General features: G+C 46.3%; 1 protein-coding gene across 2 annotated transcripts in view; it reads left to right on the top strand.

The window, feature by feature from the left end:
- The first annotated feature begins 4,455 nt into the window (after positions 1 to 4,455).
- Positions 4,456 to 19,789, top strand: part of LOC146209300 (phospholipid-transporting ATPase ABCA3-like) — a 117,729-nt gene continuing 102,395 nt past the window's right edge. For both annotated transcript variants that reach the window (XM_084599227.1, XM_084599235.1), the window contains exons 1-6: positions 4,456 to 4,704; positions 6,286 to 6,474; positions 9,036 to 9,220; positions 13,277 to 13,402; positions 15,636 to 15,753; positions 16,774 to 16,928. In XM_084599227.1, coding sequence (XP_084455353.1) covers positions 4,467 to 4,704; positions 6,286 to 6,474; positions 9,036 to 9,220; positions 13,277 to 13,402; positions 15,636 to 15,753; positions 16,774 to 16,928 — 1,011 coding nt within the window. In that variant the 5' untranslated portion in view covers positions 4,456 to 4,466. The remainder of the gene's footprint in view (positions 4,705 to 6,285; positions 6,475 to 9,035; positions 9,221 to 13,276; positions 13,403 to 15,635; positions 15,754 to 16,773; positions 16,929 to 19,789) is intronic.

The raw sequence follows: 19,789 nt of genomic DNA, 5'->3' as shown, positions 1-19,789 counted from the left end.
CCGGTATGTTGGCAACCACCTTTTGGTTCATAGAACAAGCGCTATGGTATAGCGGTGGTCTACTTTGATGCCCCAAAACTTTTCTTTGATTTTTTTTAAAAGTATTTTCGTCAAAAGGGTGAAATCAGTCAGTAATGTTTTGCTGTCTTCGGCAGGCAGTGAGGAAACAGTAGACGATGATCAATGATGGTCAGGAGGAGATATATATTTACAGAAGCAAAATATTATACATTGGCAAACAGTTACAGTAACAAGAGTCACACAGACAACTGCAACTTAAGACAAAATAGACTCACACAGAGAAGTCACTCTACAAGCCCTTACTTTTCTACCGAGCATTTCGGTTAAAGCCTAGGGACTGTAAATACGTGCTAAGCACGGAGCCTCAATCTTGACTGTCGAACATGGTCCGAGGACCGCTTTTTGATACCAGACATCAACAAAACACAAGGGCGGTCACCTTAGGTGATCCGCCCCGAAAATGAAGCAGCCAATCAAATTATTTAAAAACATGCCACAACCCTAGTGGGTTGGGAATAATCTCGGACCCAGGTCCTTAATTACGTCAAATAAAAATACAACATTCAAAACACACTCTTTCCACTCGCCGGTCCCCAAACCCTCTCACACGGCGCCTGTCTTTGCCTCCCCTCCTCAGCGTGTTTGCGACGCGACCCTGCAGCTGGCGCTTTTGTGAAAGAAACGCCGCGGGGGATTCTGGAGACTAGGCCACCCCGCCGTCCCGTTCGAGGAAAAGGTGGGGGGGGGGGCACTGTCACAGAGCAGTGTAGCGTCGCTGTTGCTCGCACCCGATGAGCCGCTGCGTGCGGGCTAAGTGCCGCGCCTATTGTCGCCTTCTGCAGGACATTTAGTGAGCGCTTGTGGCAGTGCAAAAAAGCTTCATTAACGGCGTCTCCCTGCACCCATGCTTGGCGCCACGGCGGGATATCGCTGGACGAGCTGGCCGTAAAGTGGTTCGCAGAAGCGTGCCACTGTTGTTCCCGGCTGATAATTGGATGCGTCTGTCGTTCACTTCTTGGCGACGCCTCGGGGCGAAAGGACGAAACAAACCAGGCCTCCCGCGCGCCCGCGCGCCCGCGCCCAAGAAAAGGGGAGAAAAGGAGAAAAAGAAAACAACAGCGCTCGCTCCTTGGCCTCGGCGCGTGGGGGGTTCGACCGCCTGCTCTACTCCACGTGCGAGTCGCTTTTCACTGCGGCCTTACACGTCCCTTCTAAGAGGGTAAATGAGCTTGGAATCCGCTCATTTACTCAAAACAACAACACAGGCCGCAACATTCCCCATCAGGCCACCATTTCGCCAGGCTACAGCGCACCTAAATCAGTCCCCACTGAGGGAAACTGTACACTCGAAGTCGGGAAATAAAACCAATACAAACAACGGCACTGAAGACACGAAAGTTCTTTATGACAGCCCGCTACATCCTGCATTGCGCACAGCAGTGCGCCCTATATTTGCTATACATGAGGCACATGTAAAGACACACGAAAAAAAATTGCACTACAAGAGCGCGTGTTGGCTACGCAGAGTTCGCCATAGTCCGAGTTTCAGCGCAAAGTACCCACCCGCGGCGCACAGTTGTAGCACGCGTCACCGTTCACATCACAAAACACGGCGGGTGGCGGGAACACTCACGCCACTGCACAGTTCCCGCTCCGTCATGCAACTGTCTTTACACCACTTTTTGGCGCCTCCAAACAGATCCGTGCACGCCACCCGTTGGGTAAGCAGGAACCCTCACTCCTAGTGAGGCCAGCATGGCTATGCCAAACAACCAGATACAAAATTGGACAGTGAGGTTTTGTTCGTCCCTGTACTTTGCGCAAGATTTGTATGGGGGCTCCAATGACGAGGCTAGCCCATGCAGTTTCCTGCGCTGGCGAAGTGAGTTTGGCACGCGCCTGCTGCTATACGCCGGAACACTATAGATCTCGTGCGCACCTCGGCGCCCGCGTTGTCGTGTAGCAGTGGCCTTTAGCGCCTGTGGCACATCGTTGCCGCCTCTCGCGGCGCCAGCACTAGAGATCCTTGCACTGACCGTCGATGGGAGACTGCTTCCCAAAACAGAAACGTCGTCGCGCATTACCTTCAGCGGCCTCGACTTTCTGAGGCCGCGTACTGCTGTCGTGCCTACACGAATTTTGAGAGGCCCACCTGCGTACTCCTTGCTACCACTGTGCTGTAGTTTAGCGTGTTCGCTCTCTTGACCAGAGATATCAAACTGGCCAGAATCCGTTACTGCGCCCTCTGTATCAAATGGAGCGGGCGCCCTCACCGTAAGCTCAGCCTCGACGCCTGCTGCGCGTAGATCCCCACACGGGGCGCACTCCGTCTCCGTCGGCTGATCAGCTCGCACTTCGGAAGCGAAATTTCTGTGCGCGGGATCCGCGCCGCTGCTGTCGGGCTCCAATCCTGCTAACGGCTCGTCCGTTTTTTCGCGCATTTCCAATCGCGCCACGACACTGCTCGGACAGTTCGTCTCGCCCCCTAACGCTAGCTCCTCTAGCTGCGGCTGTGGGGCTGCACTAGCAGTTTCCGCCGCTCCCTGCCCTGAGCTAGCAACGCTTCGCTCGTCCAGTCTATCTGTATTCGTCGAATGCCGGGAGGGGCAGCCCTCAACTGCACTAGTGCTTTCTGCCACGGGGCCAAGGTCTAACTGTCGCTGCTCCGTTGCTTCGGACGCAGTTTTAGCCTTTCCACCACCGGCATGCTCACGCATCAGCGCTCTCATCAATCTCTCTTCTTCTCTCAGAATTTCCCGTTTTTTTTTCGCTCAAAATCCAATTCAAGTTGCCGAATTACCAGACGCTCCTCCTTCGTCAGGATATATGCGTAAGCTTTGCTTTCAATCATATCTGGCGGCCTTACTGCCTACTACCTCACTTTCCCTAGCACAAGCCAAGCCAACCTCGATCAGACGCGAGAAATCCCGCTCACCCGTCACCAGCGTCGCTGCGGGTAGTAGCACCAAGCCCGGGAGTCACGCCTTGGCTGGTCGTCTTCGGCAGGTAGCTTGCAGTCGTCCTTTGGCTGCCGCTGCTGCTGCCCGAGGCCTTGTTGCTTGCTTCTTTGTGGTAGGATGCCGAACCCTGTCGTACTGCGCCAGTAATGAATAGCTGTCTTCATCAGGCAGTGAGGAAACAGTAGACGATGATCAATGATGGTCAGGAGGAGATATATATTTACAGAAGCAAAATATTATACATTGGCAAACAGTTACAGTAACAAGAGTCACACAGACAACTGCAACTTAAGACAAAATAGACTCTCACATTGAGAAGTCACTCTACAAGCCCTTACTTTTCTACCAAGCATTTCGGTTAAAGCCTAGGGACTGTAAATACGTGCTAAGCACGGAGCCTCAATCTTGACTGTCGAACATGGTCAGAGGACTGCTTTTTGATACCAGACATCAACAAAGACACAAGGGCGGTCACCTTAGGTGATCCGCCCCGAAAATGAAGCAGCCAATCAAATTATTTAAAAACATGCCACAACCCCAGTGGGTTGGGAATAATCTCGGACCCAGGTCCTTAATTACGTCAAATAAAAATACAACATTCAAAACACACACTCTTTCCACTCGCCGGTCCGCAAACCCTCTCACACGGCGCCTGTCTTTGCCTCCCCTCCTCAGCGTGTTTGCGACGCGACCCTGCAGCTGGCGCCTTTGTGAAAGAAACGCCGCGGGGGATTCTGGAGACTAGGCCACCCCGCCGTCCCGTTCGAGGAAAAGGTGGGGGGGGGGGGGGGGGAGCACTGTCCCAGAGCAGTGTAGCGTCGCTGTTGCTCGCACCCGATGAGCCGCTGCGTGGGGGCTAAGTGCCGCGCCTATTGTCGCCTTCTGCAGGACATTTAGTGAGCGCTTGTGGCAGTGCAAAAAAGCTTCATTAACGGCGTCTCCCTGCACCCATGCTTGGCGCCACGGCGGGAGATCGCTGGACGAGCTGGCCGTAAAGTGGTTCGCAGAAGCGTGCCACTGTTGTTCCCGGCTGATAATTGGATGCGTCTGTCGTTCACTTCTTGGCGACGCCTCGGGGCGAAAGGACGAAACAAACCAGGCCTCCCGCGCCCAAGAAAATGGGAGAAAAGGAGAAAAAAACAACAACAGCGCTCGCTCCTTGGCCTCGGCGCGTGGGGAGTTCGACCGCCAGCTCGACTCCACGTGCGAGTCGCTCTTCACTGCGGCCTTACACAGTCTTTTTAGCCGTTTCACACCGCTTTTCTTTTTATGTCGTCATTCCAAACCATCGGCGCTGAACTCTACACATCGCACAATCGAACTATTTTGCGAAGCAGACCTGGAAACATTGTCAGAAGGATGCATCAAACAACGGTAAACTTAGCCCCAGGCATGACAGTTTCAAGCTCTACAAGCTGAACACCTTTCCTTTGATATCTACAAACCCACGCGCGGGCTGGCTCCTGGTACGCAGGCCTGAAGGAGATGCTGCGTGTGACAGGCCTCGGCGACTGGATATACTGGATGAGCCACTACCTGAGCGGCTTCTTCATGCACCTCATCATCACAACCCTCATGATGCTCTTCGTGTGCGTGAAGAGAAACGACGAAGGTCGGGCCTTCATCCAGTTCAGCGATCCCCTGCTCCTCTTCACGATACTCATGTGCTTCTGCAGTTCCTGCCAGATGCACGCCATATTTCTCTCCATGTTCTTCGCAAGCCGTGAGTTTTCCCCGCCAACCACCGCTGCACATTTTTGCCAAATCTAGTGGTTTTCTGCTGCCTTGTTCTTAAATTGACAACGTGCTCTGACCTTCAGAAAATCTGACGTTAGCATTGTGAGGGGAAAACCATGGGCACGTGACATGCCCGAATGCACATTGGTCCGCGGGATGTATGATAAGATATCTCATAATAAGCCGAATTGGCAGGAGCTGTGATCTCGGGCAGCTCCTGTATGGGGTGGGAGGGTGATATGGGAATCGAACCCGGAATGCTGAGCCAGTCGTACTAATTCTGGGCCACACAGGCACCTTCTCACGGCTTGTTTAAAGCGAGGCTCTATAGATAGGATGCCTGGCCTCTGACACGACGCGGTAGTTCACTGCTGTATTCTGATGAACTACTTTTGAATAATGGAGTAACAAATTGAGGAATTATGAACTGAGTAAGTAGCAACGAGCATGTACCGCCTTTGCCAAAAGTAACCAAACTGCAGGGTTTCCTTCTCAACCGTGTTTGGAGCCTTTGATCTATTTCAAAAGGCAAAAAATGGTCTTTACAGATAAGAGTGATGTGCTTTCTTTCCGCACAGGTGATTAATAATTTGGCATGTCCCGTAAAACGCTTAACTACAGGGCTAAGGAGCAAATCGGGCAGCCTGGTTCCTTTTGGCAAAGATAGTACATATACAAGAACGAGCACTCGCGAGGGGATCCGCAGTCGAGAGCCAGTGATGATCTCGCTTGACACATTTCAATGTTTATAGCAGTTAAAACGCTCCAGGTACAAGATCCTACAGACAGCGGCAGCATTGTCAGCGTGTCCCCTATGCAGTATGTAGCGTGCAGGCATCTGCAGCAGGCGCACTCATAAAGAAGCAGTTGGCTTGGGTTCGGAGGGGGGAGGGGCACATGACGTCACACCTCCTGAGGAGCAGTAGTTTCGGGCACCGGCGCCAGGTGTACCAAAGTATAAATGGGGAATAAGATTGATTTCCATTAGCTTTTTGTTCACGAAACGAACCATGCATTTTTGGCCAACTTAGGAACGCTATAGCATTCCTTGCAGTATTATAGTTAAACATCTACCGCAACACCCGTTTAAGGTTGCAGCGCAACCACGAGCATAAAGACACAAAAATAGAAAACTATACTGTTGGAGTGAAAGTGGAAAAAAAGAAAGAAAGGGGAGCCGTAGTGGAGGGCTACGGAGTAATTTCGACCACCTGGGGATCTCTATCCACTTTCATTCCCACCTTCCTCCCTTCCCTTACGGCACGGTTCAGGTGTCCACAGAAACAGGTGTGACAGATACTGCGCCTTTCCCTTCAGGGTGAACCAATTAGTATTATTATTATTATACGGTTGCAAGTACGCTCGACACTTCTTGCGAACATACAATGTCCATGTGGCACTGCCTTCCCGCTCATATGTTTGATAGAAGTGTCGCCCAATGAACAGACACAAATTTCACTCCATTTGTCATCTTTCCTCCAAGGTAGGGCATGTCTTTCTCGAGAGCTTTCAAATAGAGCCTTGAAAGAAATGTCATTCCTGTTAAGTGGCACTCGCACTTTTGCAGCCCAATACGCAGTCGCCGGCGCCATGCTCTACTGGACGTTCAGCTGCGTCATGCCTTTCCTGACGCTGGAGCATGCGGGGGGCCTGGGCTACTTTTACATACAACGCAGTCACAAGCTGTGGACCTCCATTTTCCCCGGCATGAGCCTCCACTGGAGCTTCCGCGTCCTGGAGCGCTTCGAGAAGTTCGGTACGAGACGCCTTCGGGAATTGGATCGCTGGGAACCCGATTTGTTGGCCTAGTGGCTTCAATGTCCTCCGCAAGCCTCGATTAGAGCAGTTCAGTAGACAAGAAAACCCTCCTCTGCAGTGCAGTTGTGGGGGGTTAAACCTCGCGAACCTCATAATGATGGCTTGTTTTCAGTTTCATCTCAACTGGGACCGTTAACAGCGCACGCCGCTCTCTCTGTCACATTCTCTTTTCAGCTTCATAGTTAAAAAGAAATAGCTTTTTAAATATAACAATTGTGCGAACATTTAGGTGAACTGTAGAAGAACCACTATAGTCTGCTTTCGAGGAGTGTACGAGGATGTGCTGAAAAGCATGTGGTTTTGCCCCCTTTCATGTCGAATTTAAACATTTATTTGGCAGCATGAAAGAGCATGTCATCTTTTTATGTAACCGTTCAAGTATCAGATGTTTCCGATTTTTGCAACTATTTTCAATTTCAGGTTCTAGATGAGATGTGTAAAACAGTAAGGGAAAATTGTCCTTCCTACAGCACGCTGAACCCTGGGTTACTCGTTTGAAGACTGGGCACATCACTGTTGAAAACAAGCCCGTAGCGGCGTCTCGCAACTTTAACTGTCCTGACAACAGTGATGCGGTCCATGAGCTGATTCGTGAGGGTTGGCGGATGTCAGCCAATAAGATAGCCCAGACACTTGACATCTCCTGGAGTGCGTTGGTTGTATTATTTCCAAGACCCTATAAATGCTCAAGCTTTGAACGAAGTGCGTGCAGAAATGTTTGAACAGTGAACAGGAGGAGGCACGAGTTGAGGCAGCGAGAGCTGTTTTGTCCAATTGTGGCGCCACATACGACTTTTTGGACAGATCAGTGGCTGAGGATGAAACATGGCTCCACATTTATGAACATGAAACCAATAGGACAGTTAAAGGGATGGCACTACAGTGGGTCTCAGCGGCCGAAGAACTTTAGCACCAAAAATATGACCGAGAAGGTCATAGCGCCCATTAGCTGGAACATTGTGTTCGGTTGGTGGACTGCCTGGCTCAAGAATGTAGTATAAGAGAATAATATTACGCCGGCTCCTCGGCAAGCTGAAAGAGGAAATTAGGAGGAACGCCGGGAAAGCTGCCCAACGGAATAATGTTTTTCAAGCACAATAAACCTGCGCACAGATGCAAAGTTGTAACTCTCAAATTGAAGACCCTTTGTTTTGAGTCGGTCCACCATTTCCCCTATTCAGCTTACCTAGCTCCTTCTGACAACCACCTCTATCCTAACTGGAAGAAACATCACAAGAGGCCCCATTTTCACGACATTGCTGACGTTAAGCATGCTGCTGAAAGCTGATTTGACAACCTCTCAGACATAATTTTTGTTAAAATCTAAAAACAACAAACTGTAAGAACGATGTAACAAGCGCATCAGTCTGAGAGGGGGACAAGTTAAAGAAATGTGTAAAGCTCTGACTATTCTTTCTGTGCAAAGCCGGGAACTTCTCCGCATCTCCTCGTACATCATATTAAAAGCGAAATTTATACATAATTGGATAGTTCGATGCAGCTTCGGGGATCCTAGGGACGTTGCACAGCTCACCATTGCTTTATTCTGTTTCGAGAGCGAGTACTACGTGTTTCTTGTGCCCATCCTATCGAATTAAACGAAAAATCAAATTGTGTACTTCGATGTGGTTAACAGCGATTTATTGCTAAGATACCGTTCGACGTCTTTCATGAAGCCCGGAAACGTGGGCCAGATGGACAAGTGCTACCCCATTGCGTAGAACACAATATATCTCAACCAAAGCTGTATGAAAAGTGGAAGACTAGACGTGTTCGTTTTCTGCTTTGAGGTTCTGCGCTCTTTACAGTCCGGAAATGCTGTACTATATACATTAATATACAGGACAGTTTCAACTTCTCTTCGGTGCCTTCTGTCATGAGTCAACTGAAATCTAGAGAACGGATTGTATTTCTTGGAACCTATCGTCAGCAATGAAAGCTCTGCGTGAAGTTGAAGCTCTCTGCTTACGCCTCGAAAGCCGCGGACACATCTGGGCACTGTGATCGGTTCCACTCCCTCCCCGCCTTCATTTCACACTAACTAGGGGGCACTTTGGGGAGCTATGCGGAGAAATCAATTTTTTTATGTAGAGCCCGTGCGTTTGAGCAGCGAGAGTAGGGGAGCCAAACGATGTAAGGCGAAAATTGCAGCTGCCTGAGTTTTTGTGTTCGAGTGAACTGTGCAATCTACTTATGCGTGGATGCCATGAAAGCGGCTGACATTCGCTAGTGGCTTCGAAACAACTGAAATCATTTGCATCAGAACTAAGAGTTAGACAAATGAGTTCGTCTATGGAGGGAAGGAAGAGGTTACGAGGTCGCTGTTTTCTAAATTGATTTATTCAAATCTCTTGAGGTTTCGCAATGAAAGGAGAGGAGGGTTATTTGAAACTGGTTAGTGCCTAATAGTTGAGAGTGTTAAAATGCACGCGTGAACCGAAAAGCAAGCTACAATACAAAATGAAAGAGATTCTGCTCGATAATTTTCTTGTCTCGCAGTCGACGGTGGGGCTAACTGGAGCAACTTCTATGACCGCGCCGCGACTCCAGACAACGTCACTCTGGCCGAGATCGTTTTTGTTGGCCTAGTCTGCGACTGCTGCATCGTCATCGCAGTCTGGTATCTGGACAATGTTCTGCCCATCGGTCCGGGGATCTCGAAGCCCTTTTTATTTCCATTTCAGGTGGGTGGAGCTGCCAGTTTTCACTCCCGTTCTGCAATACTGCAGTGTCGGTGTACATTAGCAGGGCAATTTGCATCAGCGCGTTACTTTGTTGGCATTTCAGGGGGATTCGAACGCTAAAGTTTTACGATCACTAAGGCTATTGACATTTGAAGAGAGACTGTCAAGTATATAAAATCAGATAGAGCGATAGCTCTACTCAATAGAAAACTCCAGCGCCGTTCCGTGTCTGGGTCTGACCGTCATTTAACCATAAGCACAACGACGACACTCGGTGTGTGTCACGCGCTGATATCGAAACCCAAGCGTTACTGAGGGAGTGTTGAATCAGGATCTGGGCTTCATGGAAAGTGTGCTGAGCATGATGCACTATTGGGACCGACGTAAAATGGCGCTCTGTCCCCTGATTAATCAGCCGGAAAAACCAACTGTTTTCCTTAAGCTTTCGGCGTCCGAAATGCACTGGCTGGACTTCCTGGCATTGCTGAAGCGTTTAAGACTGCGTCCCGGCGAGGTTGGCTTTAACGAAGAAGAGATGGATAGAAAATACGGCGACATTGGTGAATGAGGATGCATTTACTTGCGTTATCTACTTTGAGCATAGGGTTCACTTAATCATGTAGATCTTGCCGCACAAACAAATCTATTCTTTCATTAACCACGCTCTAAGCTACAGCTGTCAAACTAGATTCGACCGTAAGTTAAGCCCTGATAATGTTTTAGCCGTTTCTCTCTTGATCGAATCATGTAGCAGCCCACAAAGGGAGAGTGAATTCATCAGTGCGCAGGGACGGGCTATAAAAATCAATGAGATCACTTTTGTATTGCAAGTTTTAGAAAAAAAAAAGAAAGGCATATAAACGTTTTAGTCTCATCTGTAGAGATAGTCGCCTTAAAAAAGTCCACGCAGTTATGGCGCTTGTAACGATGACAGATGCCTCGCCATGCGAGTATGTTTTATCCAGAAAATATACATCCGAGCATATTTTGCGCCTCACAAGAAATTCATGGTGTTTAGCTGGAAGCAGCTGGGTCCTTGAGGGCGCGCGTGTGTCGGTGTAATGAAAACTTTCACTTTGAAGAAGACTGGTTTGTGTGTTAGGATAAACCGGCATTGTGGTACTGACGCTTATGTTACAGTATATAATTTGTAAAGGTTAATCAGCACCTTCCTCGTTTTGCTACTCCTGTGGCGTCCTTCGGTCTGTGAGAGTTTCTGAATTAGGCTGCGGGCGGATTTTTTTCCAGTCGTACGGGAGGGGTTATGTGGTGGCAGATTGGATGGACCGTAATAAAATCTACTGTAGGTTTGCTGCTGAGATTGGGCTCGTGAACGTTCGTATGATGAAATGTAATTCGCAAAATTTCTTTTGAGCGATTGGACATTCTCTGTAAAAGAATGTTTTTACTTTGAGAGACATACATCTATTATATATCCCAATGGACCTTATAGTATAACGCCAATCATACTCGGCATGTTGTGCATCTGCTATGTGCTACAAATTTCTAATCACATTACAGTTCCGGATACTTTGTGACATTCGAGATACTTGCGGCGAAGACTACAAACTCCGCTCGATGTGTTGATCTCCTTGCTGAGAGCAATTGTAATTTGGGAATTCGTTTTGGCGCGAGTTGCCAGTTTATTCAATATGTTTATCGATCGCAAGATACAATAACCCTTTAACATTGTCATGCGAAACCTAACAAAGATAAAAACATCACTTACACCTCGCGCATGGAGGTGCTTTGAACAAATCGTATATTAATAGCTATGGTTTTACCCAGCCCAAGAACAGACTCTGGAATGTATACATAACGAGAAATATTGCCGCAAATGTGCCTCGGAAATACCTAGTTGTGTGCTTGTTGTGCGCTTGCAAATGGTATAGAGTCAGTTATACTTGGACAGCAGCGCTTAAAGCTCACCTGACGCGTAACGCTTGGAGCCAGTAATCTTCTGGGAAACTGTGACTGGTAACCTTGATAAGCTTGAATCTTTTGCAGGCTTCTGATCGGAACAACGTCAACACACAAATATGGCGAATAAAGGGTTCGTTATACTATAACAAAATGAACGAGTAGTGCAACGGCCACCTATATAAAGGGAAACTGTAAAGAATCGATTCGGTTTTGATAATAGCGAAACTATAGATTTCATCATTTTCAGTTTAAGCATGATAGAATAAATTTAGTTACAATTAGTTTCATTCGAATCGGTGATATTTTAGCGTCTAATATATAATTTTATATTTGAGCTTAATGCATTCTTTGATGTCGATGGCTATTGGTTTCTTTGTGCTTGTCACAACGCGACACTCCTCAGTCTATATACTTGTCTATTGAAGCTCCTCGCTGAAGCATAGATACGGCAGTCTTGGTGCAATAACGTGAGATGTTGATCGTACAGCTCCCACAGTAACTATTGGATGACGTCCCACGTGAAACGTTTGCCAATACAAAGCGTACCACATCCACCGATATTTACGAGGGTGTCACTGGTGAACGCTCTCACTGTTATATTGCACTCCACAGAAAATATCAGGAAGACGCTCAAGCTTTGCCACAAGAATAGATGCGATAACGCCTTTAACATTTCCTTTTCAATCCTGAAAATCAAATTTGTCTTGTTTAAATTATCTATAATTTCAGAATGGTTTGTTACTGTAACATTAGTATGCATCGAAAACACACTTTAGTAGTCCATACGCACCTCAATGCGTTCACTACGGGCCCTTCTAACTCTCTTGGTACGAATGACCCTTTGTGGTCCAGGCGTTGCGTGTATGCCTGGAGTGAAGAGGCTTCGAATTCCCAATAGGAAATACACAATATACTGAATTACATCTATTTGCCTAAATGACTCCATTAGAGCAACATTCTCGGCTTTTTGGCTTCCTGCGAACCCGCCCAATTCATTAGGTTTATTTGAATGTTGGATGTTTTAATTTACAGTGATAAGTTATGCGTTCGTGACGCCATGACTGTGCGCAACATTCGAGCAGCGTTGTTTTTTGGCTGCACGGGCTCTATAAGCTATCACTAAATATCAACGACAGAGGAAGATTGAGCGGCCATTGCCGCAGCTGAGTTGGTAGAACATTGGATGCGAGATTTAAAGTTCATGAGTTCAGATGCCATAGGTGGCATGTGGATGCATTTTCTCGAGCTTACTAATTAGTTACCTTACAGTCATTAAATAAATTTACACTTGCAGATAGACAATCTTTCCTTGTTTTCGGTGGCTGCTGGCTTCTTTAGTATGATCTACAACTCCAGTTGTACACCAGCTTTCCAACTTTCGGCCGCCCCACCACACACCACCAGCAAGCCTAGATATGGCGCACAGTGGCTGGTGGGAAGGGGCAATTAGACTCCGAGCGCTATGTTGCTCGTTCTTTTCTAGGGTCACAGTGAAAATCTCGTCAGCCAGATGACCTCGCGAGATTGAGCAAGTTGTGTCCGCCAGATGTCGCAATGGGTTCTGACGTCGAGATAATTCCCCGATCAGCCAGTTAGGCTTAGTCCCTATAAAAAAACCTCTTACGGCCACGTGTAAGTCGGTTCAATCTCGCATGTAGAGAAAATAAATCCTGAGATGCCGATGTCGTCGATAGCGAAACCAAAGATAAGAAAGAAATGAAATTATAAGAAGTATGCAAACACGCAATATAGAGGTAGAAGAAAAGAAGAGGATAGGCTTTCGCCATTAAGCTCTTAAACGTAGCTAAGTGCAATCCTGTAGATTTGTTCTGAGTGGGAATAGCTCTTCGATTTGGAGCCAACGCACGCAAAGCATCAGCCGGATAAAACCATACAGCTCGGAATCGCACTGGTGAGGGCGAAAAGCTTCCTTAAAATGCTATGTACAGCATATTGTCTTGGAATGGGTAAATCAGGCTTACCATGACGACGAGTAAAGTAATCGCACATGTCTGTGTATCGCACAAACCTGCATACACCACTCAAAAGGTTAGATATGGCATGACTCCGAGTATTGAGGATCGTGCGCATCGGTCAACAAACCTTTGTTTGCTGCATTTTGTTTTGTCTCAGACTAAATATTGGATCCCAAGCATGACGTTAGCCCGGACCCCACTAAAGAGTGCCGCAGAGCTCGAGTACTACGAATCGGAACCAAGGGACCAGCTCGTCGCTATCGAAATCGTCAATGCCAGCAAGGTGCGTTTTTCGCCGAAAGTTGAGTTAGCTAGTCGAATCTACCCTAGGAGTGAGATAGGATGCACAAGGTATACTTGAAGAAATTTTAGGTGAGAATTGTACATCAAGATTTGATTCGGGTTTCATTCAGTCACATAACGTCGCTTTAGCGAACGATTTGTGGTGCTGCTTCCTATATTTCATTAATTTCGTTTAACATTGAAATCTTTCCAAAAACTGATCGTTACATAATTATTATGCATGTAAAACACATGGCGGCAGATGTATATCCTTCAAAAAACAACAAAGAAACGTGAAAGATACGTATCATAAGTGCGACAAAAGCCAAGCTTCATAAATGACTCGACTGTTCGCAAGTCACGCAATAAACGTACTTGCCTCACGCTTGAGGTCGGTACCACCGCAAGTCTGAGGGCTGACTAACGATTAACCTCGCGGAATTCCACCAGGTTGGGCGGGCATCCTACGTAAATGACGGAAACCAGGAGTTAGGCTAACTCCACGTTGTAGGCCATTCGTTAGGTAAAGTAAATAGGAGCGAATAGACTACCTGTTGATAGATGGATAGATTGAGTGGTTGGGATGGAGTGGAAGGTAGACAGTGACTCCAAGAGGGTGTGTAATGCAATACGCCGTGGACGTCCCTAAAAGAAGCTTTTCAATAACTTCATAGCAGCCCGCCTGTCTAAATGCTTCTGAATGTTCTCGTCAGATATCACTGTTCCAGTGTTTTTTAATGGAAGCAGTGTGTCTGGCTCTGTCTTTCGTTCGGGTAGTATCAGCGCCCAATACTTAGGGGTTTAACTGTGCGATCATGCGGGGAGGAGGGTTGGAAACATGAAAGCAGGGGTGAAAAGGACACCACCTTTTTGTTTTTGTCATGACCAGCTGAAGAACTAAGGTTTTGAAGCTCAAAGCTGCAAAAAGAGGGATAAAACCTATCGATCTGCTGCCTAAGCGTGAACCTAAGGCGGAGTCCTATTTTTAACAGGATTGTTGGCGTTAGCGAAAACCGCAAGTAAATAGCTCGTCGTCACGCTAAAGAAAAAGAAACACGTTACTGCCATACGTTTCCTACACATGAATGTGACACGTTACCGTTACCGACAAAATTACCGCCCGTCACTTTGCCGTTACTCTACGGCCATAAATATTATTCAATGGGCCTTTGTTGCAAGAGCTCACGATAGCATTTTTATAAAGCTCATATTTCACATAAAACGTCCAGCCCAAACAATTTTTCTCGAAATCCTGGTTTAACAAGAATATTTTGTACGAATGTGCAGGAACTTAGCAACATTATATTGGCCTAAAGTTCCCCATTGAGATATACATTTGAGGATTACTTGCTCTGTAGCACACGGTGAAGCCATTTTCTGAATGCGACATTAAACACAAAATGACAGATCACCAATCCTAACTTAACGAAGGAAACATTGCGGAACTCCTAAAAATCCACAGTACTGTTGATAAATGTGATATTAAAAAATGTCGGTTGTGCTTAAAATACTCAAGTAGACGCCCAAGTTATGTAACGATACAGAAATGCTTAAATGGCACAGTTCCTGAAAAATTGAGCTCGTAAATTTTTTTTTTCACTTGAACTTGTGTAATTACCTCTAAAATGACGAGTGGCTATGTAAAGGTATTTCCAGTCTCGTGCGCTCAGGAACTGCATAACCAGGAATGTAGGCGCAGCTGCAGATAGAAATTGAAACAAAATCTATATTGAAAACAAAGTTGATAAAGAGCGCTAGAGTATTTAAGCGACAGTTTTTAATAATTACAACTAGCTTTGAATTTAAGCAAGAGACAAGTGCGTTGTATGTGCGCTCGTGCACGTGTTGCGTGTTCTGTGGGTATTCTCTGTCCCTTTATTTCAGTTGAGCGCCTCGTTAAGGGCAGGTGTTTTCACGCATGCTTGCGAGCAGCAACAAAGGACATCAAGAGCACCTGGACATTTTGTCTATTGGCAACATTACGTTAGTGGCTCTGCGCTTTTTTTTCTGAAATCGCGGGTGGAGGTAGCGAACAATCGGAGTAAAAAAATTACAATCAACAGAACGCCTCAAGTTACCGAAAAATATTACTGTAGGTAGGCTACAATTTCGAAATGGTTACGAGTATGTCACTAAGTCGCTGAAAACAATAATGCGTTCCCGGTAATGCCTTTACTTGTAACGTGGTGCCGCCAACACTGAAAATTTTGAACGGCTTCATTCTTGTCCTACAGGATTACGATGGTGTGGTGGCCGTACAGAGCGTCAACTTGCGAGTGTTCGAGAACCAGATCACCGTGTTGCTTGGCCACAACGGAGCTGGGAAGACAACGCTGTTGAACATGATTACCGGTAAGGCGCACAACCTCCAGTCACATACGTTCCCTTGGAAAACAGTGTTTCTGGACAAACGAGGTATTCATAAAAGTCACCTGGGTTTAGACACCTGAATTGAAATCTAATTCATAAATTAATGCATATATGAAAAAAAAATAAAGCAGAATCGCTTCAAGAAGATATCCCAGTAGTGCGTTATTCACAGACCTGTCAGAAATGTGACAGTAGATGTTGGGGTAACTTAAGGTAACTTAACTAAGCGCGAACATGCAAAATCTTAAACGGCTATTGGTCTATGAGATCGGCTAATGACCTTATCGAGGAAGCATCTCTCGCTTTGATCTTGGGTTGTGTCGGGTTTCAGAATATCAGTTGCGGAGCTGAGATGAGATATGCAACAGACAGACATGCAAGTTCTGCGTTAATACCTATAACACGCTTTAGGTCTTCGAACGTGAAACTGAGAATAAGAAAAAAAATGTCTGCAGTGTTTGGTGCAAATTGATTTGGGAATTTCAACACAGTGACTGTGACATTTAGATCTAATATGGATTGATGCATAAGAAAATCAATTTCGCTGAGAACTGCTTAGGGAAACTTCATCATTACGTTTTTTTTTTCCAGCCGGTGTGCCGATGTTGTAAAAACGTGGGTCTCATTCTCAACAGCACAGTGTTCCAAATCGTGATCCCTAACAGCGAAAGAAGTTTCCTTCCTCATGGCTGCATTCTAAGGCGAATAATTTTCTCAATATGTTTGCCAGAGCAGAGTTGCTTGTTACCCGCCTTTTTTTTTACGTTTTTCCTTTGAATTGAGGCGCAGAAGCAATGGTCTCTTTTGAGTAAAGTATCATGACACATATCTGCAAACTCCACTAGCTGAGAATATTTTTGTGATGGCGCAGGTGATTTGGCACATCCCTTTGAGGTTTAACGATGCAACACTCATCTGTAGCCGCAAGCGACGCGAGGCTGTACGTGGCCTATGTTCGCTTCCTGCTCCTTCTACATGTGGCATTTTCTTCCGCTTCTCCAGGCTTCGTGAACTGCTCGTCGGGTATGGTGCTCGTGGGCGGCTACGACGTGAGGGCGTGCACTCGGGAAGCGCGCGACAGCCTTGGCTACTGCGCGCAGTACAACATCCTCATCGACGACCTCACCGTCGAAGAGCACCTCATGTTCTTCGCCATTGTACGCGTCCACTATGCCACCTTCTGCACAGCCCTGATTACGTTTGGCGCCGTTTTATTGGGAACGTGTCTTTAATGGCGCGTTGTCGAAAAATCAATCTAGCGTAGTGTCTATCCTTATTAGTTTAGTGCTGACCATTCTATCATTTTCCCATTACTTATGTTTCGTTCTTATTTATGTTATTATGTACAGTATTTTATGTGTATGTGTCGTTACTCAAATAACGACGCATACGAATACATGAATGAATGCTACGTAATAATCATGATCCCGTATACGAAAAGGATTACTTTCAGGAAACTTGGAAGCGAAAGGTGGATATAAAAGACGCATAGTGATGATATTTCGTAGGTTGCATTAATTTATGATCCAACACATGTTTGTTGTGAAAAAAGTGTTCTTGGTGTGAAAAATCCCATTTGTGCATGTACGTGCGGGTATAACTAAGTATTTGCAATTTAGAACCTTCAAATCGCGTTCCTTATTGCGCATGACAAATCGTCTATATTAATTACTAACTAAATTGAGTAAAGTAAATATCGTGCACCAGACTACAGTGATATATTCTATTCGATGAATTTTCACATCGAGAATTTTCGGATGGATAACAAGAAGCCTGATTGCTGAGGAAATTTAGGGCTATTTCGAAAGCTAAAATAGTAAATTTTTGCTTTTTTCAAGCCCCTGAAAAAAACGACATTGCCACAAACCTCCGCCTTTAGGGTCAAAAGATGCGCGGGATCTCCTTTACGGTTACCCGTCGTCCCTCTATGAGCCTTGAGAACACATTTAAAAGTTAGGCCGGTCAACTCGTGAAGTACGTGTGTTGGTTTGTGATTGAGGAATAAGTTCAAATAGGTCACTTTCTTTTACTAATAATTGAATGTTTACAATTGTTAGTCCAAATTGCACTGCATAATAATAAAGTACAATAAAAACAAAACGCCACGACAAGATATTGATAAAATACTAGTTAAATGACAAGAAGAAAACCCGACAATGAACAAAACGCTGCGATAAAAAGAGGACTATAAAAATAACAAAGCAAGTATTTTAGATATAATATCTCAATCTTCTCAGAGCGCACTGGCGCGGGCGTTCTGCGGTCGGTTCTTTTAAACCCTCGGCTTGTGCGCAGCGCCCGCGTCAAGGACAGGTGGTCGCTGCCCTTGCCGACGTGTTGAATCCTGCTTTGAGGAGCGTCGGGGTCCCGTGAGTTTCGCTCTATATCTGAAGCAGAAGCTCCCGCAACTTCCGCTGCACAATAGGTGAGGCAGCTTGGGACAGACATCAAATAAAAATTTTGGCTTATAAATAAAATAACTGTCTATCATAACATGGAAGTTACTGTGTACCAATTTATTAGTTGCTCATGCTGCTAAATACCTCCGACAAGGTAAATAGGAAATAGAAAGAAACAAAAGTCAAAGTTAATAAAACACTAACATCTTTGTCGCTACCCTAGTGTTTCAGGAAAAAATCGATTAACTGTTGACTTCCAGTAAGAGACTGGGCTCGTAGGCGCGGTTTATTTGATCCTGAGTCTTTCCTGCTGTCACTCGTTGATAATAGAATTTATTAACTATGCGCCTCTCGTTGGCGCTCACACTCTCAGACACCCTGAGGACTCGGGAGAGTAGCTATTCTGGTCTCAAAATATATGCCCTCGACTTTCGTGACAAGCTCAGCAAGACCCCAGCTGCCTGTAGTGACAAAAAGGGGTGCCTGTTTGGTCCCCAGATTTCGTCGGTTTAATCCAGAGAAAGGGTCTGAGTCAGAGTTAACAAGCAGAACAAACTTTATGCTGTAAGAGACGATGCAGAGGAATTCACACTAATATTTAAAACACATACATGAGGTTCTGAAAAAGTAAAGCAAGCATGCAATATAAAAAGACTCTTCACAAACACAGAGGCTAAACAGCAATACACAATACAGGAGGTAGTAAGAACAAAAAACACCAAATTGTTCACCGGGTACTATCGCAGACCGAGTTTGGAGAGTCACGTTGTGGCCGTCGTCTAGACGCGGGCCGCTCTCTCGCAGTATTTTGGCTTGCCGAGCAGGGTTTGATTCCCGCGAGCCGTACAGTAGTACTTGACTCACTGCAGCACTACCCCCTTCTTAGTTCGACGCGACCTCAATTTATAGGGCGCGCGGCGTCTCTGTTACTCTGTCAAGGCAGGAGCGCACATGCACATAACTTTTACAGCACAAGTGCCACTCTTCCTCCCGCCGAGAATATCGTAGGCATTAATCAGGCTCAGCAGAATATTCTGCAGAGCCCCAGTGGCTTCTCCACTGTTGAGTCACCGCCGCCTCAGAGTGATGAGAGGTTTACGCCCAGCGCACTCACGACTGCGCGTGGAAACGGGGAGATATCTGCAAAGTTCTCAAGCGTCTCGCGATGCTGCGCGGGCTTCCTTCACGCCGCACGCAGATTTTCGTGGCATCCACGTTTCAGCTAATTCTGCAGACTGCTTTGAATAAAATAAATAAATCAATTACTTCCTTCTTGCTATTTCCTTCTGCATTGCCTATACCCTAGTAGAGGCGCTGACGCTCAGCCCAAAACTAGGGCACCTGCTATATAGCTATAAACTTTGCTGTGCAGAAGAAACCTGCGACTCATCGATTCTCATTTCTTGATATTTCATTTCGCTGTCTTAATCTGGCGTACATGGCGGTCTCATTTCAGTTTCGACACCGTTATACGGCTAGAAGATCCAAGTATCCGCTTCGCTGATCTAGTCCAAGCTTATCTTCTGATATTTTCAGCTAGGTTAATGGCTTCCATTTGCAGACTGTCGCTTCTGTACCACTCTAAACTGCTGCTCTTTATCCCTATACTTGCCGCGGTG

This window comes from Amblyomma maculatum, chromosome 1 (assembly GCF_055883805.1).
Source record: "Amblyomma maculatum isolate TAMU_Amacu chromosome 1, ASM5588380v1, whole genome shotgun sequence".
In the NCBI taxonomy this organism is placed as follows: Eukaryota; Metazoa; Arthropoda; class Arachnida; order Ixodida; family Ixodidae; genus Amblyomma; species Amblyomma maculatum.
This window is presented reverse-complemented; position numbering and strand designations above follow the sequence as displayed.